General features: G+C 44.5%; 2 protein-coding genes across 4 annotated transcripts in view; one reads left to right on the top strand and one right to left on the bottom strand.

The window, feature by feature from the left end:
- The first annotated feature begins 408 nt into the window (after positions 1-408).
- Positions 409-16,441, top strand: DCUN1D1 (defective in cullin neddylation 1 domain containing 1). The gene is made up of 7 exons (XM_053390674.1): positions 409-607; positions 7,095-7,311; positions 8,177-8,345; positions 9,363-9,493; positions 10,589-10,671; positions 11,343-11,439; positions 12,949-16,441. The coding sequence occupies exons 1-7, from the start codon at positions 605-607 to the stop codon at positions 13,026-13,028; spliced, it is 780 nt and encodes a 259-aa protein (XP_053246649.1). The 5' UTR covers positions 409-604; the 3' UTR covers positions 13,029-16,441.
- A 2,422-nt stretch (positions 16,442-18,863) lies between these two features.
- The window catches only part of ATP11B (ATPase phospholipid transporting 11B (putative)), an 88,862-nt gene continuing 82,411 nt past the window's right edge, over positions 18,864-25,314 (bottom strand). For 2 of the 3 annotated variants that reach the window (XR_008330738.1, XR_008330739.1), the window contains 2 exons: positions 20,975-22,787; positions 18,864-20,602 (listed from right to left, as the gene is read on the bottom strand). Coding sequence is in view for 1 of the 3 variants with exons in the window: in XM_053390652.1 (XP_053246627.1) it covers positions 24,569-24,650 (82 nt within the window). In the remaining 2 variants the exon portion in view is untranslated. Of the gene's footprint in view, positions 20,603-20,974; positions 22,788-24,477; positions 24,651-25,314 lie in introns of those variants that run through there. The other variant, XM_053390652.1, reaches the window with a different exon arrangement.

The following is a 25,314-nucleotide window of genomic DNA, read 5'->3' as shown; positions in this document are numbered from 1 at the left end:
AAAAAGAGGCCATTATGGGGAGCAAGCTTTCGTGGGGGTTTACTTTCGATGTTTTTCTATCATTTTGAAAATGCTCTCCCCCCCCCCATTGGGATTCGCCAGCCCCCCGAAGAAAGAGGGGCGAGCAGCTCCATCAGGCCTCCGGAGCTCTGCCCTTTCCCCACATAGGTCACCCCACTGAGCTCTCGCTGTCCCCCCGGGAGACCCCAATCTCCGCCCACCTTATTTCAGGCACCTAAATGTATGGGGGTGTGGGGGGGTGTCATGATCTCTTGCCCCCCCCCAAAGAGCCTTCCTCAGAGGCTTCCGCGCGCGTGAGGAGAAGCCCCCCCCCACGGCCTATTCCCCCGCCCCCCCTCGCGCCTCGCCTCGCCGGATCCCCGGCCGGCCGGGCGCCGTTCTCGCTCTCCTCACACCGGTCGGTCTCGGCCCGGGGCGGCCCCGCCGCAGTGCGCATGAGCGGGTCGGCGGCGGAAGGCAGGGCCCGCGAGGAGGAGCCCCGGGAGCCGCCGCCGCCGCCGCCGCCACCGACCCTCCTCCCGCCTCCTCAGTGTCCGCCTCAGCCGGCCCGGGAGGGGAGAGAGGCCCGCGCGCAGCCCCCACCATGGTGAGGCCCTTCGGCCCCGGCAGGGAGGGAGAGCGGGCGGAGGGAGGAAGCGCCGCCATCGCCTGGCAACGCGGGGCCTAGTCGGGGGTGGGGGGGGAGAGAGAGAGAGAGTCGGGGGGTGCAGGGGTTGGAGGGGGGGCCGCCTCGGCGCCAGTGAGAAGCAGCCCGGCCCTCACCCACTTCCCACAAGCCGCCTATGCTGAGAGGGTGGGGGGCTTTGAGATATAGAGGCTGGGGTCGGCCCTTGTGTGGAAATCCACCTCCCACCCCCTCAGGGAGCTGAAGTGGGGGTGGGTGGGGGGATTTGGGGGTGCCCCGTTGGGGTGTATGGAGGGGCTCCAAAGGGTTTGCGTGTGGCTGGGCTTCAGGGGTTTCTGTATATGATGTGTCAGGGAGGTTTAGGGTTATTTTTCTCTTCTCCCCCCCCCAAAAAAAACCACCTTGGAGGACTGGTGGGGTAACTGGTAGGGGGAGAAAACCCCCCTGGGCATATGGGTGCTGCTTGATCTTGGGTGCCTGGGCCTCCTCTTCCTTGTTTCGTTTTTTTCTTTTTCCTTTTCCCTCTCTCTCTCTCTCTCTCTCCAACCTGGGGGAAGCATCTCTCTCCTCCTCTCTCTCTTTGCATGCTGCACCTATCTCTGTTTGCAGTTGCGTTTTGTGCAAACACCTCTTTTGTTGCGGTGTGTGTGCACGTGTGCATGCAAGCGGGCGGGTACTCCAGAGAGGGTTAGCTGGGGCTAGCCTGTTTTCAGCAGAAGCTCCCCCAACTGACTCGTGGCACCTCAAAAGACAGTTTCAAACCCTGCGAAAGTGTCCGTGGGCAGCAGCAGCAGCTGCATGGTGGTTGTCCTTAACTGGCAGTAGGGGTGGCATCCTGGCACTTTGTCCTCCAGCTCTGCCTTGTGGCAGGCATTGTTAAATCTGCAGCACGTCATGAGGCTGGTGCCCAGGAGTTGCCGCTCACTACAGGACAGGACCTGGAAGAGAAAGTGGATAAAATGTGCTTGTTGCCCTCTGCGGCCCCCAGCCAAAAACTGCTTCAGAGCGACATAAATGACCTATGGAAAGGCCCATTTTGCCAATGGACAGCTCCATAACCCAGTGGTTGCTCACTTGCAACAACTGGCCGCCTGATAGAGGCTCAGACAAAGGGGCTGAGCCCTGCTATGAACCCAGATGCCAACTCTGCTCCTGTATTGTGTCAGGTGGTGCTATTGCAGGACGTAATGTCAGTAATTCCCCTTAGGGGCTTGCTTGGTTGCTTGCTCATCCTGTGATGTGAATGTGCCATCACCTCTCATTAATGCCTTTTCGTTATTCACGTAAAAGAAACAGGTAGATGCCCAAAAAAAGACAGAGGGAAAAACGATACTGAAAAATGGAAGTGTTCAGAAGGTAGTGGGAGAAAATCTATTGCTCACCTCAGAATCGCCACATTTCAACAGAAGACTCCAAAGTGAGGCTCCGGTTTGAAATTGATGCACTACAGTTTATGAGCAAATTCGGTTCAGGTTGATTTAAGCTTGACTGGACTACAGCTTTTCTTCACGCTCCAGATGTTAAATTAGCATAGTGCACCTAGAAAGATATTGAATATTACCACCACTGACTGCTGTTGTGAACAGTTTGCAAACCTGTTGCTATGCTGCCACTTGGATATCATGACTTTTTGACCTGTGTGTGTGTGTGTGAATGATTGCATCCCATGCTGTCCTTCTCTTCTTTGCAGTTCCCCTGTGCCAGTGTTCATGCTATTTAGGGGAGTGGGGTGTGCAAAGGCAGCACAGGGAAGGGGGGATTCCCCCCCCCAAAAAATGCCTTCTTCCCTCTTTCATTCACAGAAAGCTTTACTGAATCAAAAAGCTTTCCATGAAAGGAAGGACAACATTTGATACATACTATATACTATATATATCTGAGGAATAATCTCAGGTAACTGCTGAGTAATCTTTTATACATCTGTTGGAATGAGATCCAGTTCACAAAAGCTTAAGACCATAGAAATCTGTTAGTCTTTAAAATGCCACAAGACTGCTTGTGAATGCATGTTTCATTTATGTTTCTCTGTGTCACAAATTTTTTCTTGCTTATGAGGCAAGGAAACCATATCAACCATATTTATTCAGATGTAATCCCTTCTTCTTTCGTGGGGAAAGCATTTTAAGACAACAATCATATGCACACTTACTTTAGGAGTCTGTCTCGTTTAGATTGGTAGCTCTTACTTCCAGGTTGTTGTTGTTGTTATTGCTGCTGCTATTATTTATTAAATTTATATAATGCTGTTCATCCGAGGATCACAGAGCAGCTTCAGATATGTTTGTTAGAATAGGGTTGTAAGGTGCAGTCATCCGTATTTACCTTTTAGGCTAGATTTTAAACATCATGCTGAAAGGCTTCAGTTTCCATACCATTTTTTTTTTTTTTTGCCATTAGAAATCCTTACTAAAAGGCAAGCAGAAGAGGAATAGATTTAAAAAAATGATTTTCTAGGTAAAATTATTTTACAGAATTTATTCAAGTTAATGGGATTGTTCCATTTGAAAATTGTAGCCATGGTAATTTAGTTTACATAAATATAGTTGATTAGTGGGCTTCTGAGGTTCTTTCAGGTACTTTAGCCTGTTAAGCGGTTTGAGAATTTCTAACTACTGGCTTCCTCTGCTACATTGCACAGGCTTCAGGAAAACATCATGCAAGATTCTTCAGGAAATACAGTGAGTGTACCGAGGCTCCTGAACTACTCAAGGTGTTTTGAGTGCATTTAACTTTGGCCTCACAGCACACACACCCAGGATGTTTTCTCCTTAAAACTAATTTATTGCCTTTGCACAAATCAACACCCAACTTCCTGTGAGGAGACTAACACAATGGAGCACTTACCCAGTCTAAATATAAGCTGTGGCAAGGCATATTTATACTGTAATAAGTGTCTCAAGAGGTGTGGGACACCTTCCTCTCTCTATAAATAGTTGGGCTAAAGAACTAGAAAATGATGGGATATGTCATCTGGACTTGACATGTTTGGATATATAATTAGGTTCCAAGTTTGTTCTTGCTATCATAAGTTGGTGTTCTTCAGTAAATGTGGGCCAGTAAATTGAAGCTGAATCTTGAAAAAATAGAGGTGCTGTTCTGCATTCCGAGTTCTTGAGTGTGGAAGATGGGAAGACGGCCTATTTTTTATGGGATTGCAGTCATCTGAAAGGTGCAGATCTGTAGCTTGGGGGTGTTCCTGGATCTAGCACTGTCACTGGAGGCTCAGATGTGCCTTTTTCCAACTCTGACTGTTTTGCCCCTCATGGATAGAGATGACTTGGCCACTGTATTGCACCTTCTGGTAACCTCTGGATTATACTGTTGCAATGCGTTTTACTTCAGGCAGCCCTTGAAAACAATTTAGAAACTTTAGCTGGTTCAAAATGTGGCAACCAGATTACTGGCCAGGGTTCCTCTTAGATGTCATATAAACCCTATTTTAAAACAGCTGCACTGGTTGCCAGTGTGTGAATTAGGCCCCAGATATATGAATGAAAATATATATATACACACACACAAATACATACACACATACTGCCTTCATCCAGAGGGGCTTTTCTTGGTAGTTTCACTGCCCTCAGGATTGAGAGGAATGGCAGCTCGGGGAAGGACTTTCTTTGTAGCAGCTTCCAAATTGGGGAACTCCTTTTGCACAGAGGTTATGTTCTGGGGTTGGTGCATAGACATAAAAGCACATGAACAGTCTTACCTTCTGGAGCCAGTGTGCCAAATGGTCTTTGCCCTCAAGCAAGGCAGAGAGCTTTAAAACTCCCACTCTCTGGTAGGCTTTGCTAGATCTTGTGGGGCCATTGGAGATCTTGCGAGAGCCTCCCAGAACATTGTAAGAAAACCAGAGAGCTTAAAAGTTCATTCTGGCATCAGCCCAGTACCATATAGGCACATCAGCAACAGCAGTTCGGTCACAGTATGGGGGCGATGATTACTGCTCTGTTGTCCTCAACACCTGCTCATGATACTGCGTTTTGGGATTGTTCACTGATATTTAAAGAAATGTAGCCCCATTGAAAGTGGTTCCCAGGTACTGAAGTGCTGAGCGACATGGAGTTGCTGTTCAAAACGGCACCGTCCTTTCTCCCTTGTAACCTGCCACATCATAATGTCGGCATGCAACACATTTCTCTGCCTGCGCTCCACCCCTTAAATGACAGGGATGGGGAAATACACAACACAGTGACATCACAACATGACTAAGTGCTGATGAACACTATTGTGGGGAGTGGAGTGGAGAGACTTTAACAGGGAGGTTTTCTTTTTTCTTTTTTCTTTTTTTAACAGCAACACACCTGTTATATGTAGTTCCACTCCAAGAAGTTTCCTTAAGTGTGTTGAGGTTGCAAGCCAAAATGTCACTTCCTTAAAGCTGTGCTAAGGTGCCTTATGCCTATTGTTGAGGGCTGAGTTCCCAGCCTCACTGAACAGCCAGCAAGTAGGTGGTGCTCATTTATCTTATCACGTGTTTGTCAAAGGGAAAAAGTAAACAGCCTGTCATTTTTTAAATTTGTGTAGACAGAATTATGGAATTGTATTTTTCAACTTCCTTTGTTTAAATTTGCTGTGGCTGGGATGCAAAACTAGTTTGTTTGTTTATTAAACTTGTATACTGCCCTTCATCCATAGTTATCAGGGCGGTTCACAAGATAAAAATGCAAAATAGGCTAAGGTGGGCTTTAGTTTCTCAAGCAACAGCTCCCCCCCCCCCCGTACCGGTATTTGCTTTCATGTGTTTGGGTACTTTTCGTGTGCGTAGTTGTACAAACTTTGAGATCTTTTCCGTAGGTTCTGTTCTGAGTACCCCGAGTGCCTGTTGAGGTTTGGTGGGTGGGGATCTGGGCTAAGGTATCCCCCCCCATGTGGTGGTGTCTGAGGTGTCAAGGTGGCAGCAAATTTGCTGTTTTCCAGGAGACAAGTCAAGAAGATGGTTTTTATTCTTCCATGTATTTGACAGATTCATAGCTGTCAACGTTTCCCTTTTTTTAAGGGAAATTCCCTTATTCCGAATGTGATTTCTCGCAAGAAAAGGGAAAAGTTGACAGCTATGCAGATGATCTCCTTTACTGCTTCTCACTGCTCTTTTCGGTTTAAATTGTAATGCTCTTTGTTGTATGCATGTTTGTCTTGTTAGCCACCTTGAATATTTATTGTTAAAAAAACAAGGGAGAATCTATTCAAATAAACAATACAAGATAGAAGCAATTTAAATGGAAATGCCTATAAATAAACTTGTAATATAGCATCTTTCCTTGTATAAGTTGAGAGACATGAATAGGAATTCAGTGAAGCTATATTCTGTTTGTACCATTTGTGGCTTTTACACTTGCCTTCTTAAGCCAGGGGGAAATAGGTAACCATAGATAGATGTGGATTCTTATCACAGTCGTAATGTCTGAAACCACTTGCTTTATCATGTGACTGTTTGGTGTAGTTTCTCCATCAGATGATGCTACCGTATGGCCTTGTTTACTGGCTATAAATCTCCATTAGTCAGGAAGCCAAATTAATTGTTGTGTGATAATGGGGCAAATACACCAACAATTTGCAATACTGAAGACTGTGCCAGGCTGTTAGCAATAAGGCTTCAGGGAAGGTATAGGCTGTGATCTAAAGGGACATAACGAATACGCTTCCTGCATGCTCCTGCATTTTTGCATTTTCATTGCAACCTCACATAGCTCTTATACAACACTTCTTCCCCAAGTTCAGCCAGTAGTTTGGGGGATTTGGTGTGAGAACAGTTTATATGAAACCTGCCAGTAGTGTCTGCATAGTGCTGAAACCTGTTGGGCAGGTTTCCCTTCTAACTGCTCTCCTGGAAACTGACATATTTGGATGCTTGTGTGTCTCTTTGTGTCACAGCTGTTGTCCCCTCCTAAGCCCTGTAATGTGCTTTCTGTGGAACATTTAGAGCCTTGGTTCTCAACCTGTGGGTCCCCTGATGTTGTCAGACTACAACTCTCATTCCTAGCCAGCATGACCAGTGGTCAGGGATGATGGGAGCTGTAGTCCAACAACATCAGGAGACCCACAGGTTGAAAACCACTGGTTTAGAGGATCTGCCATGAGTGTTTCTGTGGCTGCTACATCCTCCCTTTCACAAAAGAGCGGGACACATCCATGAGCCAAGTTGCTGGTTGTCTCAATTAGAAAGGAGAGCCATCACACAATGTTTTATCCTTGATTCTGTTGCATAGCTTGTTTGTTGAACTTGTGAGCTGCTTTGGGCACCATTGAGCTTGGAATTAAATTCTTAATTAGAAGGAGTTGAGCAACACCACAGGTAGGCTTTCTGTATGTCCACCTTAATTCTCTATCAGGTACCATTCACTTGAGGAAAGTGGCCCTTTTGAGCTACAGGTTGAAGTTGGATATTCCTCCTCAGGTAAGCACACGGGAGATCTCACTGTTCTTGTGTTTTCTGATACTTTCCTAGAACAAGCTGAAGTCATCACAGAAAGATAAAGTTCGGCAGTTTATGATCTTCACACAGTCCAGCGAAAAGACCGCAGTGAATTGCCTGTCTCAGAATGACTGGAAGCTAGATGTTGCAACAGATAACTTTTTCCAAAATCCTGAACTGTATATACGAGAAAATGTTAAAGGATCATTGGACAGAAAGAAGTTAGAACAGCTATATAATAGATATAAAGGTAAGTATAGGGCAGTTTTTTCTTTTTCTTTTCAAAAAGATGTGTTAAATGCATCATTTTGCTGGCAATAGATTCCATTTGGAATCCAGGCCAGAAACTTGAGTTTCAGCTGTGGCCAGAACAGACCAAGAACGCAGTGCCCTACAACATTACATTACAACAAAGTGCATTACAACAAAGGCTACCCTTTATTTATGACATTTTTATCCCACCCTTCCTCTAGGCAGCTCAGGGTGGGAAACATTCCCCCACCATCCCACATTGTATCCTTGCAACAACCATGTGAGGTGGGTTAGATTGAGAGATGGTTAAAGGGTCTTAAGGTGAGTGTCATGGCTGAAAGTAGATCTGGACCTGGGTCTTCCTTCTGATTGCTACACAGATGCTCGTTCTTGCCGTCATGCTGCTAGACTTACTGGCAGAGCATCTGGGTTGCCCGGTTTTTTCTCATCCTCCCAGGCAGTCATTTGTCAAGCCATCTCATCAACCCTGAGACACAGGAAAGCCTTCCTTTTCCTTCTCCCTAGAATCTTTTGTCCTGGACTGCATTTTAACTCCTCCTCACAGAGGTAAAATCCAGTCCTTCAGGGAGCACATTGGGTTGAGTCATGCTCTCTTTCTTTAAATGGGAATAAGTGACCCACCTTCCAATGCAATTGTGATTGCAGGTAAGATGAGGTTTGCAGAGGGAACACACTTAAAACAGTGCATAAAAGTGAATGCTGTGTAGCAGCCGACAGCATTTAATGGCCTTAGGAAGCAGGTTCTTGAACAAGTGCTCGGCTGCCATACCTTTTATTACAAATCATTTCAAAAAGACGGAGACTTCCATTCATTTTATTTTGTTTCCCTCTTATACTCCAAGATCCTCAAGATGAGAATAAAATTGGCATAGATGGCATACAGCAGTTTTGTGATGACCTTGCACTTGACCCTGCCAGTATTAGTGTATTGATCATTGCCTGGAAGTTCAGAGCTGCGACGCAATGTGAATTTTTAAAAACGGAATTCATGGATGGGATGACAGAACTAGGGTAAGTGCTCAACAACTCTATGAAAGTAGGCGGGCCATGCTATTCTGTGCAACGAAAGGTTTGTACTTCCATGCTTGAAGCAGAATCTTACGTAACTCAGGAAGAGCCATTCAAACTCTTATCTGGTGGAGGAATGTGTATTATGTATTTGTGTCTCTATGAATGAACACAATTTATTTCACACACACACACACTTGATTTCCCAGTGCCAGCCTCAGGTGCAGCTTTGCAGTGGCATCTCTGGGCTCCTTTCAATGCCATGCAAAGGGCTCCTGGCAGCTCCCTCAGTCCCCATGAAGCTCCTAGGAAATCATACATACTGCTACTTTCAACTCAGTAAAAATATAGGTCTGGGCCATATGCTGAAATTTAAAACAAAATGCTCCATGCAAATCTTCAGCTACAAGGCATTCAAACTATCTGATACATACATTTGCTCAGTGTTTTGTCTTCTAAATGCCAATAAGCATGTCGATGCAAGGTTCGATTGAGGTATGAGGGAGCACAGATGGTGTATTTGAGCATGGCATTCTTTGCGCTCCTGATAATGCATTTCTTTGAGACCTTGTCTGTTCACAAGAACAACTCACCATCTGCCAGATTGTTGAGATTAAACAGCCTGTTTTCAAATGTTGCCCCTTCCCAGCTGTGGTATTTTGCTTGATTCTTCTTTGATGGTGTTTGCCGCTGTAATCGTATTCATAGATTTGAACAGAAGAGGAGCTGGTGCCCAAAGGGGGTGTCTTGTATTTCTTGGAGAGGTGGCCTCAGTCTCTGCCTTCCAGGAAAGTTCAGCAAATGTGTTGGTGCTAATGTATTTTCAGCACCGCTTAATAGAAAAGAGAGCTTCAGGAATGATCAGACTATATATATATATGTGACATTACTTTTTTTTGTTAAAGCAACTATTTAGTAATGTCATTTTACAAAGTATTTAGAACATGATCCTAAACTAATGCACAGATAAACTTTTGTGTTTGTTTGTTTTTTAAACCAAACCAATAAACCCAACAACAGATGTGACAGCATAGAAAAACTAAAGGCCCAGCTTCCAAAAATGGAACAAGAATTGAAAGAGCCAGGAAGATTTAAGGATTTTTATCAGTTTACCTTCAACTTCGCAAAGAATCCGGGACAAAAAGGTTTAGGTATGTATGCCAATATTTCCTTGTACAAGTCGGGGTCCATTATTGGGCTACAGCTGAATGTGATGAGAGGAAACACCCCTTGCCTCCAAAGTGGTGTTTACACATTGAGATTACCCCAGTAAGCTTCCCTAAGCAAACGTATCTTCTTGGAAAAGTGTCCTGATACGTTGGCATGGTTGCGCACTGGAGGACTGCCAATAAGTTTGGTGCGTTCAGTAGTGTTTCTAAGTTCTCTTTTCCAAAAGCATTTTCAATTGACAGGGAATTGTAAGAATTATAACAAATAAGCTGTATTTGAAACTTGGTATAGTTTAGGAGGGACGCAGGTGGCACTGTGGGTTAAACCACAGAGCCTAGGACTTGCCGATCAGAAGGTCGGCGGTTCGAATCCCTGCGACGGGGTGAGCTCTCGTTGCTCTGTCCCTGCTCCTGCCAACCTAGCAGTTCGAAAGCACGTCAAAGTGCAAGTAGATAAATAGGTACCGCTCCGGCGGGAAGGTAAACGGCGTTTCTGTGCGCTCCTCTGGTTTGCCAGAAGCGGCTTAGTCATGCTGGCCACATGACCCGGAAGCTGTATGTTGGCTCCCTCAGCCAATAAAGCACCGCAACCCCAGAGTCGGTCATGACTGGACCTAATGGTCAGGGGTCCCTTTACCCTTTATAGTTTAGGAAGCAATCTTTGTCACAGCATGCAAAGCTGTCCAGGGGGAGGGAGGGAGAAGGTGATGCCGCATTGAACATGGGCGAACTCCTGCCTGCACCCTGCCTTTAATATCTTGAGGAAAGGGCGGATACCCAGGATCATGACTGGGAAGCCTTGGGCCTTCCGGATGTGGCTGGACTACGACTTCCATCATCCCTGACCATTGGCCAGGCTGGCTGGGACAAACAGGAATTGGAGCCCAACCACATCTAGAGAACCACTCATTCCCCAGCCCAAGATCCCAAAACACTCTTAAGTGTTACTGTACTAAGAGAGTGTTCTTTGCAACCCTCACTTTTACTGTGCAATTCCCGAACAGGTGTGTCTGGACAAGCGGGGAGGGGGAAAGCCTCAATTACTTATTTAATTACCCATTTTCTTTAATGTTGCAGACTTAGAAATGGCCATCGCCTACTGGAATTTAGTACTTCATGGACGATTTAAATTCCTAGACTTGTGGAACAAATTTTTATTGGTAAGCGCAAGTATGGATTGCCTCATTAGTAATGACTAAGTGCCCAGTTCTGGGAGGTTCTGCAGCCTGACTTTTCCCTACGGGACCCAGATCAACAACCTTTGCCGCATGTGGCATTGGTCAGCTTGCTAGCGGCCCACCACCCAAATCCACTTTGTAGATAACCGGCAGCTTTCCTTGCCCCAAAACCTTGTTTGATTTTAAAACTTGAAGAAAAAGGGTGTTGGGATGACAACCAAAAGCAGAAATCCCAAATGGCATTCTTTTAAAAAAGGATTATTTTGGATATCTCTTACAGAATTATTTTGGGGATTCCCCCTTGACCCATCATGGTTCTAAAGTGGGACTTGCAGCTGTGTAAGGCGCCTGACTGGCTTTGCTGCAAAAACGGGCCTGGTTGATGGGCTGTGTTTGACTTCACAGGTCGTATGTGAACATGCAGTGGTGGCTGCAGGTTTTGTATCTTGAGCCACTAGCCCAGTCTGTTCTTATTGGCAGTAGCTCCCAAGGAATAAGAACAGGATTCATAGCCAGTCCTAAGGGCCTCTCAGCTGGAGATTGAAGCTGGGACATTCTGCATGCTCTTCCATTAAGACAAAGCCTTTCCTCTGGCCCTTCCAGGGTTGTCATGTGTAGCTAATGCTTTTCACACTCTGGTTTCCCTCAAACAGGAACATCATAAAAGATCTATACCAAAGGACACTTGGAACCTTCTTCTAGACTTCAGCGCGATGATCGCAGATGATATGTCGAATTATGACGAGGAAGGTAAAGTTGCTATTTGTTCCTCTTGGGGCACTTTGGCCTGTGTGGAGTGCTCTGTCCCCAAGAAGCTTCTCTCCCTAAGTGATCCTGCTTTTGCCCTGGACCTTCTGTATTTTCCTGTTGGCTTCCCCTCCTACTATAATTTTCAATTTGTTGGAAATCCCTGATATCATAAGGGGCACAGTGGGTATTAAAACAGTTTCTGGAAAAATAAAGCCGCTCATTTCTTGCATATTCCGAGCTCAATCCAGGACTCCAACAATTCTAGTCATTGCCATCCTCATAGTGACCACGAATCTAATTCTGGCAAGCCAGCCTCTCCACAGCAAGGAACACCTGTTTTTGTTTCCACTATTGAGTTGCTTCTCCTCTTACGCTGCTCAGTTGGGTTGCCAGGTTGGCCCCCGCACCACTGAATCTGCCACACCTCAGTGTCTGATTGGCTGAAGTAGCAACCATGTGTGACTTCCCTTTCTGCCTGCCCTTGAATGTTTTGCTCAGCTCCCCAGACTTGCTCTCTTCACGTCCCTTGGGTGCGAACGAGGAGCTGCCTGTTTCTGCATGAGGGAAAAACCAAGATGGCGGGGCGAAAGACAGTTCTTAGCTGTGTACAGCAGGGGTGGGAGATCTTGTTCAGTTTGAGGGCTGCCTTTCCTTCTTAGCCACCTTCCTTCCAGGGGCCACTTGGCAGTAGTGGGGGGGACCAGATGCAAATGCGGATGGAGCAATGAAGGTGAACTGTACCTTCATATAGTGGGCAAGCTCCTGCACATGCTCTCCCCTCCAGCCAGGCAAACGAGGCTTTTTCAGAAGACAATCCAGCCAGGAGTAACACCCCATGAAAGGAGCGAAGTAGGGCAATGGGAGACTCTCAAGGATCAGATAGAGAGGCTTGGAGCATCTCTATAAAGAGGAGTGCAGAAAACGGGGGGCGGGGGGCAAGCCTTGTAAACTTCTCTTTTGTGCTGGGCAGGGGCAAGGCTGCACTTGCTTGGCAGGGAGCGAAAGGCACTCTGCCTACATTTTGAAGCTTTTTTAATATAACCCTGCTGGCCCATTTCTTGATCCAGAGAGATCTCCTTCTGCAGCAGGGTGCTGTGTGTGGCTCTGTGAATGCTAATCTTTCTCTTCTTCTTTAATTGTATAAAAAAATTCCAAAATTAGCATATCCAAGAAAAAAACTTAGCATTCCATCTTACAGAATCTTGTATAAAGTTTTCTAATTGCTCTCACTTTTTAAAAAGTGTGTATCCAAAGAGTGGCTGTCCCAGAATTAAAAAATTTTAAGATTTTTTAATTATTATTAAATGATGAAAATAAAAATACTGGCCAAAGTTGAAAGGCTGTTCTGAGGTAACAATGCATGTGAAGAGCTTGGAACACACAAAATGCTAAATATTTTCTCGTGACATTTTCTTGTAACAGCTAGGGGGGCAAATTATAGTCCCCAACTCTTCAGATAAGGCATTCTGCAAGCTTAATAATTCCACCCCTCTCTCTCTTTTCTCTCAGGGGCATGGCCTGTTCTTATTGACGACTTCGTGGAATTTGCACGCCCTCAAATTGCTGGAATAAAAAGTACGACAGTGTAGTGCTAAATGAACCTTCTAGAATGTACATAGTCTGTACAAAATAAACAACATGGGGGAAAATTTCACAGTCAATTTCTGCTGACTGACTGAACAGGACTGAAGACCAATCCTCAAGAAATAAAGGCTGGGGGTTGAGTCAAACCTTTAAGGATCTACTTTGGACCATATCAGACGATGGGTGGTTTGGGCTTCTCATCTAGCCTGGGCCAGCCTTGCCCATTTGAAAACTCCAGCATTGTGGATATCATTCTTTTTCTTTTTTAAAAAATGAAGCACCCTAATCCTTTCCATAAATCTTTAAATGCTTTTTGGATTTTTTTTTTAATTTCTTGTTCCTCCTAAAGGCACATGCTGTCTTCACCAAGCAAAATCTTTTGGCGTAATAATTTCACAGATCAGCATCGCAATCTGTTTCAGAAAAGCTTCAAGTAGCACACCCTTGGGCTAGCTGCAAAGACTTTGCCGAGAATATCCTAAAAGAGTGATTCGTTGGATCTGGTTCCGTACGGTCCGTTCACAGCTATTGTCTATGTGAGTGGCAAGGGGTTTCTTTGCTTTGTTCTAAAGCAAATGTCAAAAATACCCTGGCAAAAGGTCTGGGCTTTTCTGCCCACCAATATCGGGCTATCCAGCTATGTAGGTGATTGACTGAAGTTCTGTTGTGTCTAACAGTGAACGCTGCTGAAACGCAGGACAGATACGGCGCTCAACAGTATCCATATTTTAATAATCTAGTCGGAAACACTGGGTGCCTAATGTTGAAAGGTGAACCATCCTTTAGGGCCCTGATCCTCAGTAGCTGGGCCATGTGAATCTTGCTAAGTCTCTGCCTCTTGCTTCTTGCTGTCCCCCCTGCCAACACTCGGTGACTTCCCTTGTCTGCCAGCACTCCAGCCTTGACCACCGCGTTTCTTTGCAATGCCATGCATGCAGAGAGAAAGAGGCAGGGCCTGGAATACCTGTGCCCCCCTAAATTAGTGATACCCTCTCCACCACCACGCCCTCAGTAGACTGTCTTGCAGCTAACTTGGATGACACCATTCCAGGGCGGCAGGGGTGTCCACCTTCTTCAGGGAATTGGGGCACTTACCATTACCCCTCAATCCTTGGGGCGAAGTATCATGGGTCATGTTATTTCTAACTTCCAAGAGTGGGGCCGGGTTTTCTGATAGAAAGACCAGCAGGATTCATCCTAGAATGTGGGTGATAAGTTGCTCACAACTGCTCTTAGTTACCCAATAAATTTTTTTGTAGCATCTCTTTGTCCAGGAAATCTTTCCCGCCCCCATTAACTTCTACTGAAATGTTAAAACTTGAATACAGTACTGAATTTATAATGTTTGCTACACAATACATAGAATCCTTGATTAGGGCCAACAGAGGTTTTTGATCGTGGGTATAACAATGAGTGTGATATGCATTTTCTTCTATACTTGATGGTTTGAGCCATTAATACAAAATTCTTATGATGTTAGCGGTACTGACATTATGGTCCACGTCCTTCATCGGTGACAGGCAACTTACCATATTAACCGCAAATCGCTGTGGTTGTCAAAACAGAGGGATCCCTACTCCGAGCAAAAGTTCTGCCAGGCTCTAGCACATAGACACCTTGAGCAAGCAGGAACGCCTCAATTCATTTTTGCAATCGTGGCCACAGAAATCCCTGCGCGAGGTTATTGCTCGCACAAGAGCTCTCCTGCTTAAGTGAAGCCTTTGTGTGAGCTCCAGAGTTGCTGGGTTCACAAGTTTATCTTTCCCAAGCAAGTACATAGTATAACTAGCATAATCCGGCCAAATAGGTTAAGCACTATTAGTGGGAGAGTCTTAAGTGTATCGTTGACTCTTTAGTGGTGCTTAACTTTGGCTGGGTCAGGCGAAAGAAATGTTTTGCTTAACCATGGTGGAGAAACTGGGAGTGCGCTTTGGGCTCATGAACCCCTCTTCCCTTTTAGCCATGTGTAGCAATCCCATCTCCCCAATGCTTTTAAGATAAGAGTTTGAAACTTAAGTGAAGGAGCTAGTTTGCATACCTTGGTTAAAGTTGACTACAGTATTGATCTTGGTTCAAGTGCCACACTAAACATGGTTAATAAAAGGAATGGGGAGAGATCTGGAATGGGAGAGAGTTAGTGGGAACCCCTGGGATCTCCCAGTCTTCCCCAGTGCCTAAGCAATGGGGAAACTTTTGCATCTGAACTGGGCTCCACTGCACTTCATCTGCTTCTACACTTGTGTCCAGGTCACAGAGTCTGGCTTTTCCTTTTGAGCCACGGCTTCAGTCCTTGTGTTTTTACATGGCAAAAGCAGCACTTGAAACGCCTTCTGGCTATAATGTCATGTAACTTCACGAGCGATACTAAGCTGTTTTCTGGAAATCATTTCGCAGAGGAAACATGAGTTGTTTTCCCCATCCGATATTAGAAGTCCTTTTCTAATCTTTAAAAAAAGGAAAAGTTCAGGCTTGGCATATTGTGTCCTATCTCATTTATCCATAAAATTAGAAAGAAAGAAAGAAAACGCTTATGCACATGCTAAATAATTTTAGGGAAAATACTTGAGTATTAAATTGCTTTATCTTTTTTAAAACCTGTATGAAGTTGTGAGAAAGGGGCTTCCCTTTTTCCCAGCTGTGCCCTTTTGGTAAAGCTCAGTCTTGTGTTAATTTAAGAAAAGCATTAGATAAAAATTGGGAATCCCTTCTTCAGAAGCCAGAGTTGGCAAAGTCAAATATATTGCTTTACTGCTTGCATTGTTTCTTTTCTCTCTCTCGTGTAAATATCAGTGGAGACTTGAATTATGAAAACTACAAGGTGTGTGTGCTGTTTTCGGTCTTAAGAAAATTTGGGTACAGTTTTTTCAGAATGAGTCATTGATGTATGTATGCTGTGTATTTTTTGTGTTTTGGTGTTCTTTTTTTTTCAAATGAGATGTACTTAACTCTGTCCCTGTGGAGAAGGTTGGGGCATAAATGCTGTGCTGTTTTTTGTTTCTTTTTAAAGATAATTCCTTTTGCAATGTTGAGGCCTTTTCAACAAAATGGATTTTGCCATCAGTTTGGTACTACACAATTTATAATTACTGTGTAATTATAAAACTGCATTACATAAAGCATTGCTGTCTTAAGTAGCAGAGAAACTAAGGTTATTTGTGTGATCGCCTCTCTGAATTTTAAGAAGAGTGTTCAGTTCAACAGGCACAAACTGGTCAAATTTTCTTTTCAGTGGGAAGTGTGCTATCAAATCAGCGCTTGGTTGGATTGTGTCCAGTGGCAAGAGATGTTTGGCTTATTGTTGGCTTGCTTCTGAATGTAAATGCCCAGCTCTTCGAGAGACTGAAAAATGCCCAAACTTTATGCCCATTTGTATGTGTGTGTTGATTTTTTTTAAAAAAATTAAAAGTTGTGAACCTTTTTGGGTTGATAGTATTCATAAAATCAACCCACTCTTCAACTTGGCAGTAATCTTCCCCTTCACAAATCACTTTCTTTTGCCAAATATTAGAAAAAGTGAACGCTTAAACAAAATTCAAACCCTCGTATTTGATCTTTATATATATATATATATATATACCAATATGTAGAATTAGAAATACCTTGCTACATGAAAATATTTGGGAATCAAGGCTTTTATTTCAGTCACGTGATCAGAATCTGTAAGTTAAATTGTAACTACCTAGAAAAATCCCTCCGACAGACCAGAGGCAATAAAGTTCCGGCCCAGTTGTCATGGTGAAACTTTCTCATGAATTATTTTGTTTAAAAACAATCCCAAAATTTTTTTAAAGCAAAAGCAACTCATGGCCAGGAATGAGAAAGCAGAACCTTGCTAACGGCCTCCTGTTTGCCATGACATGCCACGACTTTTTGGTTGCACAGTGGAGGGGTTTTTATTCCCAGCCGTGGCACATTGCTTTGAGATTACTTGGGGCGGGTGGGGGAGAGAGACTGAGGAACCTCCATGTTTAATGTGGTTGGTCCAAAAGCTACAGCATTTGTCTCTTGAACAACCTGTTAAATAAAGTAACTTATTTCTTAAAACTGTTCTCTGATGAAAATCCATTTGAGTAAGTTAAAAGACGATTCATATAGCTTTAAAAGCTTTAAGGTAACTTTTCGCACGGGTCTTGTTTTCAAGATGTGACGGGAATTTCCATTTGGCTCTCTTGAGCAAGAGGAGCAGGTTAACTTAGGAACAGAGGCAGATCTCGATTTTGCCCTCAATTGTGCCACGAGTGTAAACTCTACATGGCTTCTTAATGAATGTACCTATGTGCTACATGTATTTATATTTATGGTATTTTGGGTGTACACCTAGAATTGACGTGGAGGTAAGGTTGCCACCCTATGCACCAAACTCCATACCTCTGAATAAACACTTGTAGGAGTTAAGATTCTTTACACATGTTGTCCTCGCTGGAATCTAGTGAAGAATTGAGGTCCAGATCTCATCTGGGGAAAAAACCTTTTAGCAGCAGTGTAATGTTACAAAATCAGCAGCTTCAAAGTATGGTACACAAAGTTTCAATTTCTTGACTTCCCCCAATTTGCGATTACTACAGTGGTACCTCGCAAGACGAATGCCTCGCAAGACGAAAAACTCGCAAGACGAAAGAGTTTTTCGTTTTTAGAGTTGCTTCGCAAGACGAATTTCCCTATGGGCTTGCTTCGCAAGACGAAAACGTCTTGCGAGTTTGTTTCCTTTTTCTTAAAACCGGGCGCATTGCTTGAAGAGGTGCAGTTCCGTGCTTCGCAAGACGAAAAATTTGCAAGATGAAGAAACTCGCAGAACGAATTAATTTCGTCTTGCGAGGCACCACTGTATATTGATGCTTAGGTGCTTGTGAGCCAACTCTCCATTCACTAGATATTTAGAACACACACCCCCCCAGCCTAATTTCATGTGGATGGCAAGGAAGGGGGAAATGGAGACTGCATTGCAGGGCCTTGCCTGCTGCCAGCTTTGTGTGCCAGCCCCCAGCACTTGGCCCAAGAGCTTCCCTTGGAGGAAACAAAGGTTTTTATCCCTGCGCTTGAGTATCCCAAGAGGTCACCTCAATCTGTTCCTAGCGCAGCGTGACGGCGGGTGCTCAGGAGTCCAAACTGAGTAATTCAAGAGCATCATTTGCAATGCTTGCTACACCTGCAGCTGCCTTTGTGGTTGTATAGCAATTTCCGATTTGGGCAGGCAGGTTGGTGTGTACTGGCCCTATTTTTCTTCTTCGATGAAAAGCACAATATAAACCATGGCTCTTTGCTGTGGTGGATTATTCGTGTAAATATAAAGCACTGTATAACAGGTTTAGGTTTTTTTTAGCTTGGTATTTTAACTGTAGACCCGACAGTGTAGGGTAACAAACAACAGATAATGGATTATTGTTCAATGGGTGAATGAGTGCGTTTTAACACTAGCTGCTATTATGGTGCATCCTAAAGAAAGCTTGCAAATATTGCAGCCCTTTTAATGGGACTAAACAAGAATCTAAACCAATGCGTTAAAATATGCAGAGTAACGATGGGGAGCTGTGGCCCTTCAGGTGTTAGAATAAAAAAGTTTGAAGGGCCCTTGGATTCAAGTGGAAGGCTACTAAAGCCTCATCCCTACTGTGGAAGCGCAATGAAACACACAAAACACTGGAAAAAGCTGCCATCTTCTATTTTAACTCCTTGCTTTTTTTAAAAAAATTGGCAGGTGGATAGCAGAGTTGCTGAGCTGCAAACCTTTTTCCTTTCTCTACCTGTGCACCAACGATTTGCAGAATGCACTAAAACATGCAATTCCTCACCTCGAATCCTTAAGCACCCATTCTTAATCAGTGAAGACAAGACAAGTGGCATAAAAGTCAAAAGATTTATTCAATAAATATAATTTCCATAAACTTTTGTAGAACAACCTATTGACATAGCAGTACGGTCAGCACGCTATATTAAACTCTGTTTCCACAGAGGATCTAAAAACGATGGTAGAGGTGGCCACAGTGCCCGGGGTCAAGATTACTTGGTACCTATTATTGCTCTGGTTCCCAACAGGCAATGCTGCTTTAATGTCCCTCTTGCACAGTTTCAAACAGCTAAGGTGGGGCTGCATTTGGTGCTCCTTCCAACGGCACCATGCAGGGGCCTTTTCAAACCCTGAGAGCAGTGCACCCCACCAGGCCTGTCCACAACTGAGAATCAAGAGGGCTCGCTGTTTCTTCATGAAGGAGGACCAATTTGCAGGAACTTGAATCAAGCATGTTTGATGAAGCGCAGTCTTTGGCATAGTAAGAATAATGTCTCATACCTGAAACCACCCTCGTTTTAAAAATAAAGTATTTCCCAGCTTCTTTAAAAAAAACACAAGTCAGTAAATATTTAATCCTGCAGCTAAGTAACAAAATAGGCTTTCTCTGAAATGGCAATTCTTGTTGAAAATGGTGAGTACACACACAACAAGCACTATCTGTCGCACTGGATCTCATTGAAACCTAAATTCTGCCCCAAGACGGAGATTATGAGCTGTGCTTTACCTGCCCCCCATTGATTTTAGTGAGGCCGAATTACAACACAATCCTATCCAAGTTCACTCTGCTACAAAAGTCCACCATGCACAGTGGAGTTAAGAGACAGCAGGTTTGAGCATGATCAACCATCCCTTTGCAGTGATTTTTCTCCAACTTGGTGCCCGCCGGCCACCGCATGTGGTATTTCAACAAGAGGACGCCAAGTGAAGGAAAGCACAGCCTACATACTTCCTAATATGTCTCAGGACCCTTCTCAGTCACTTATCATTCTACTGTCCATCAGCTGTTACAGAGGTTCAACGCGTTTACATGACACATGGCAAAAAGGATAAAGATGGCTATAGTTGTGTCCGCCACCAAATTATTGTTGGCATTGCTCCATAATAAGCACACAGGCTCTACTTGTAGTCAGTCCTTCAACATTTCCAGGGTCCAGCGTTAGTCACATTTCTCAATGTGGGGCCCGGGTTTAACACAAACGTCCCTCCTTCTCTCTCAAGCCAGTCTACACTCCAGATGTTTGGGTTTGCATTCCTTATCCCTGGGGAAGCCTGGAAGTTCTGTAAGTGTTGGCAAATGTGTAGTACCTGCACCCAATTGCAATCCCTGGGATTTTAGGGAGTGGAGCCACAGCAGGTTTCCGCAGCATCCTTATGACAATGGGTATGTGTTACAGGAAGCCACTATGCATCAACTTCCTAGCCCATCTAGCTCAGTAGTCTACACTGGTTGGCAGATCTTCGGGGTTCAGTCCAAAGTGTTTCAAAGCCAGTTGACGCCAGGGCCTAAACTTGGAACCTTCTGCGTTCAAAACAAGGTCTCTACACTTGAGCTACCTGAACTCCAGCTCCTGGCTGCTTTCCCCCCGTTTTTCCTATTGGGCATTTAAATCATTCCTGCATGATATATATAGAGATTTCAATATACAAATGTTCTACTGATTGCATGTTAGATACACTTGGAAAGTGAAGTTCACAAAGCAATCAAATTTGGAATATTAAATTTTAAAGAGAGATTCTATTCTGCCTTAAAAACTTTGGGGGGGGGCAGGTCAAAAGAATGTTTCAGACTACCTTCTTTCAGGGACGCAGGTGGCGCTGTGGGTAAAGCCTCAGCGCCTAGGACTTGCCGATCGCATGGTCGGCGGTTCGAATCCCCGCGGCGGGGTGCGCTCCCGTCGTTCGGTCCCAGCGCCTGCCAACCTAGCAGTTCGAAAGCACCCCTGGGTGCAAGTAGATAAATAGGGACCGCTTACCAGCGGGAAGGTAAACGGCGTTCTGTGTGCTGCGCTGGCTCGCCAGATGCAGCTTGTCACGCTGGCCACGTGACCTGGAAGTGTCTGCGGACAGCGCTGGCTCCCGGCCTATAGAGTGAGATGAGCGCACAACCCTAGAGTCTGGCAAGACTGGCCCGTACGGGCAGGGGTACCTTTACCTTTACCTTACCTTCTTTCGATGGCTGAACAATGTTTAGCACTACAAAATGCAGCTTCACACAGGGCGATACCGGTGAAACTTTACATGGGCAGAGGCTGTGCAGGCCCACTGAAGGCAACGGGACTTTGCAGGGAGTGTTTTTGGTACGATGCCCCCTCCCGCAAATCTCCAAACATCCTTAAATATGCATAGCATGTTTTAAGCAGACAAAACTCCATAGTATTTGGAAATAAGTAGTATCTGTGGGGCTCTGCAGATACCCCCAAAGTATTGCAAATAGAGCTGCATGTAGGAGATGCCTGACCACTGAGTCCCTGAGTCCCAAGCTTATTTCTTGTCTGTTGTCATTAGGAGTTTCTTTCTCCCAGCAGCTGAACTTCTGAGGATGGCCAAGTCCCCTTTTGTGGAAAAATCTGTAAAGTCTGAACTGGTTCTAAACAAGGGGGCCTAAATACCTGCTGATTTCCATGGGCATTTAAGTCTCCTCTCCACATTGAACTCTCCAAGCCATGGGTGAAGAACTCATGGTCTGCCCCATGTTAGTGAACTACAACCGCCATCATTCCAGACCACTGGCCATTTTGTATAGGGCTCGAGGGAGCTGGACGTTCCTTACGCCTGTTCTCATGATAAACAAGGCCCAATTGTCAAAGGTTGCTGTGAGAGGATTCTCTTCTGTCCCTGTTGAGCCAGATACATCCCAATATTTTCTGTTGAGGGTAACATTTGGGGCAGCAGCAGAAAGCTTGTCAGCAATGCCAAAATACAACAGATGCACATCGCAAAAAGACAGCCGCAAAACTCTTCCCAGAACCACTCCCACACCAACACGGAGAGCAGGGAACATGCTCCACAATCAACGTGTGGCATTTAGAAAAGACACACCCAACTATGAATGGGGATGCCACAAACCTGGCCATGTGCAGACTGGGGTTGGAAGAAAGAACGGACTTGGCCAACGAAGCAACGCACAGAGCTGCCCGTAAGGTGGACAATCCATGTTGGCTTGTTCTGGGCATGACTGTGCCAGACAGCATGAGGCTATATGCACAATGTCACACTCTGTAAGAGAGATGGCTTTCTGAGTCACTTGAGTACCTCCAGAAGCCCCATCTAGCAATCCTAAGGAGCAAAGTCAAGGGTTTGATGCAGATGCAGTTCTCCGTGGCCAACGTTTTTGCAGAGTTCCTACCGTGGTGAAGGCTTCCACAGTGATATGAATGAAGAAGGCCCTGTTCGTACATCATGCCTCTTCGCAGGGTTTCGGACTGGGAATCTTGTATGAACATTTGACTGCTGAACTGGGATTTTGCAGTTCAGATTCTTCCAGGGAATCGGCAATACGCAAGGCTAATTTGACACTAGGTTTCCTTGTGTGTATTCCGTGAACTAGAGAGACTTAACAGAACTTACCCCTTACCTAAAATCAGTAAAGCAGGGCCCACTCTACTTTTCCTGGCTGGTCTTAACAGGTACAAATATGTTATAATTCATGAATTTCACACTTGATTCATTTTGTTCGGCCTATGGCTGAACCTAGAACTAATCAGACCAAGAAACCAAAATGCACAAACATTATTATTTTTTTTAAAAAGATAAAATTATAAAAGCATCTGTGGTCCAATACAAAATATATTAGCTCTGCTTCCATTTGCCCCAGGTCCTGTTTATCATGCACAAAACAAATGGTACAATGAAATAAATCTTCTCTGACTTTGCTTTTTCCCCTCAGAAAGAAAATTATACCTGGGCTTGGACAGATGGACTCTTAAACTCTTCCTGATTTGTTTAAATACATGCTTCTTCTGCGCCCTTACATACACTGAGGAGGGGAGGAGAGAGAGAGGAAGGAGAAATGGGAAGTTTTGAATAAATGAAGTCAATCACTCTTCAAATTGCGCAACTGTGGAGAAAAATACTTAAAAATCTAACTCTTCAAACACTCTCTCTCTTTTTTAAAGTAACTTAAGTTATACAATAAATGCTTGGAGCTGGATTATTAGTCAAGCCTGATGCCTTTTCTAACCTTTTGCCTGAAAAGATGAAATGAGAAGATGAAATGAAAAACCAGGAGGGCAACAGAATGTATGAATTAGTGGTTTATGTCACTGACAAAATGGACTGAATAAGGAGAAAAAATGGAGACAAAATCACTTATGCAAACAGCAGCTATCTGATCATAAGGGGTGCCATCCACCTGGAACGCCTGCCTTCCTTTGTGCATCTAAACTGAAATGCACGGGTGCTGTGCCAGAGTGCTGCTGGCGTCTATTGAATACCCCTCCTTTCTAAGGAAAACATGAACTTGTGGCAAAAAACACTTGCAGACATTCCTAGAAATGACAGTACCTGCAAGCAGAGGACCCAACCCAGAGGTCAACGCAATGAGATCCAAAGACGGAACGGGGTTCTTTGAGGCTTGCTGCATTTTTGGAAGCAACCACCGACGCAGTTAGTTAAGGCTGCCTTCAAAAGCAGCGTGGTGGGAAAAGCAATGACACTTCTAAAGTGGACATTTATAGGGGCACGTGGCTGGTGAGAGCAGCAACCCCACTGGTGCCTGGCAAAAGATGAAGGGTGTCATGAGCTCATCGAACTCAATGCAGTTGAGCCCCGATACGGAAGCGAAACACAATGGCCTCATTTTACGCATTGTTTTTTTTTTTCCCACCACCAGGAAGATGATGCTCTTCTCAGTGTCACTCATGACCTGTTTGGCTCAAAAAGGAAACTGCAGTGGACATGCGAGCAATTTGCACAGGGGTTGCATTTTGAAATGTGAACTCCTGCACAGGGGTGATATGGGATTCATAAAAGGGCTGCCACTAAGTCTGCAGTCCCTGCAAAAACCGGGAGAATAATTAACTGCTTAAAAGTGCTCTCCTATTAAGAGGATAATATTACTAAATAAATATGTGGAGGGGGGGGGAAATGTGTACAAAAAGCAGCCCCCTGATCATGCATGCCTGGGGAACAAAATGATTATTCATTCAACAACACTTTGCTGTGATTTTCCATGTTCAAAACTTCCAGGTAGTCTAACAAGGGTATGACAAATATTGAGTTCTCAATTTGTGGAGATGTTGGAGCTACCACATTAATAGTGCTAGCAACGTCCTATCTTGATTATCTTCTTAAGATTACGGATCTCTGGACAGCAAATCAAACCACATCTTTCCTTTTAAAGTAATTCCAACATGTTGTTGATTGACTCGATCATGGAAAACCAAGAGTATCCATCTGAAGAATGCCAATAGGCTTCAGCTCCATTAAATGGCATTTTCAACATGGCTCGTTGCAAATGATAATCTGGAACCTTCAAAATCAATATTCTTATAGTAGGACAACCCATAACTGCTTTCCAGCGACATTCAAATGAAATGCAAACTATTCCACCCAGGCTGTTTGGAATGGAACCCAGAGGAAAATCTCCTTAAATCTTCTGCAACAATTTGGGGGGGGGGGAATAAGAGACATTCCAGGACAAAAGTACTTTAAAAAAAATTGGGGGTGGGTAGCAGATTTGCTAAACCAGTGGTAGCTACTGAATCTGTTTGTAAGCTAGCAAACTTATGGATTTCCAAAAGACACGTGAGAAAAGTCTCAACATATGATTGAGTCCATTGTGGACAACGTCAAGATGCTTCGGTCGTTGGTATAGAAGGGTTCCGCAGAGCTCCATGATCTAAAGTAACAATAAGAAAGAAGTTTTGCTGACTGGAAATGTGAATTTCTGTTTGGAAAAAAGTGGGGAGGGGGATTTTAAAAGGATTAAAAAAATAAAAGCAAACGGAAGCGAGCCAAGGGTCTATGTTTCCCCCTCTGGTGTGAATAGTTTAAAAACAGGGAGGCCTTCCAGAAGTTGCTGGACTCCAACTCCCATGAGCTCCAGCCAGCGCGGCCAATGAGCAGGGATGATCATGGGCCTCATCTGGAAGGGCCCTGGGTTTCAAAGCTGGGCTTTGTAACATTTTGGATGTGATCAACAGAGATGCAGAACATTCCCCAGAAAAATGGAGAAAAAGCTTCATGTTAGAAGCACCCCTATTACTAGCTCATAATTATGTAAACAATTATGCCCCTTTACACATATGGGACTTGTTTTCATGTAGTGGCCATGATTCGGGACTCAACTCCTGTGGAGGATTCTCAGGATTGTCTACAGGGGAACTGCTGCTTATCATGCACTAGAGGTGGCTAACCTATGGCCCCCCAGAACAATATCCACCATCCCTGACAATTGGCCACGCTTGATGGGGCCAAGGAGAATTGCAAGTCAACATATGGAAGGGGCCATAGGTTAGTCACTCGTGGCATGCAGTGAAGAGCAGGATCGTCTAGTCATTGTG

This window comes from Podarcis raffonei, chromosome 5 (assembly GCF_027172205.1).
Source record: "Podarcis raffonei isolate rPodRaf1 chromosome 5, rPodRaf1.pri, whole genome shotgun sequence".
Lineage (NCBI taxonomy): Eukaryota > Metazoa > Chordata > Lepidosauria > Squamata > Lacertidae > Podarcis > Podarcis raffonei.
This window is presented reverse-complemented; position numbering and strand designations above follow the sequence as displayed.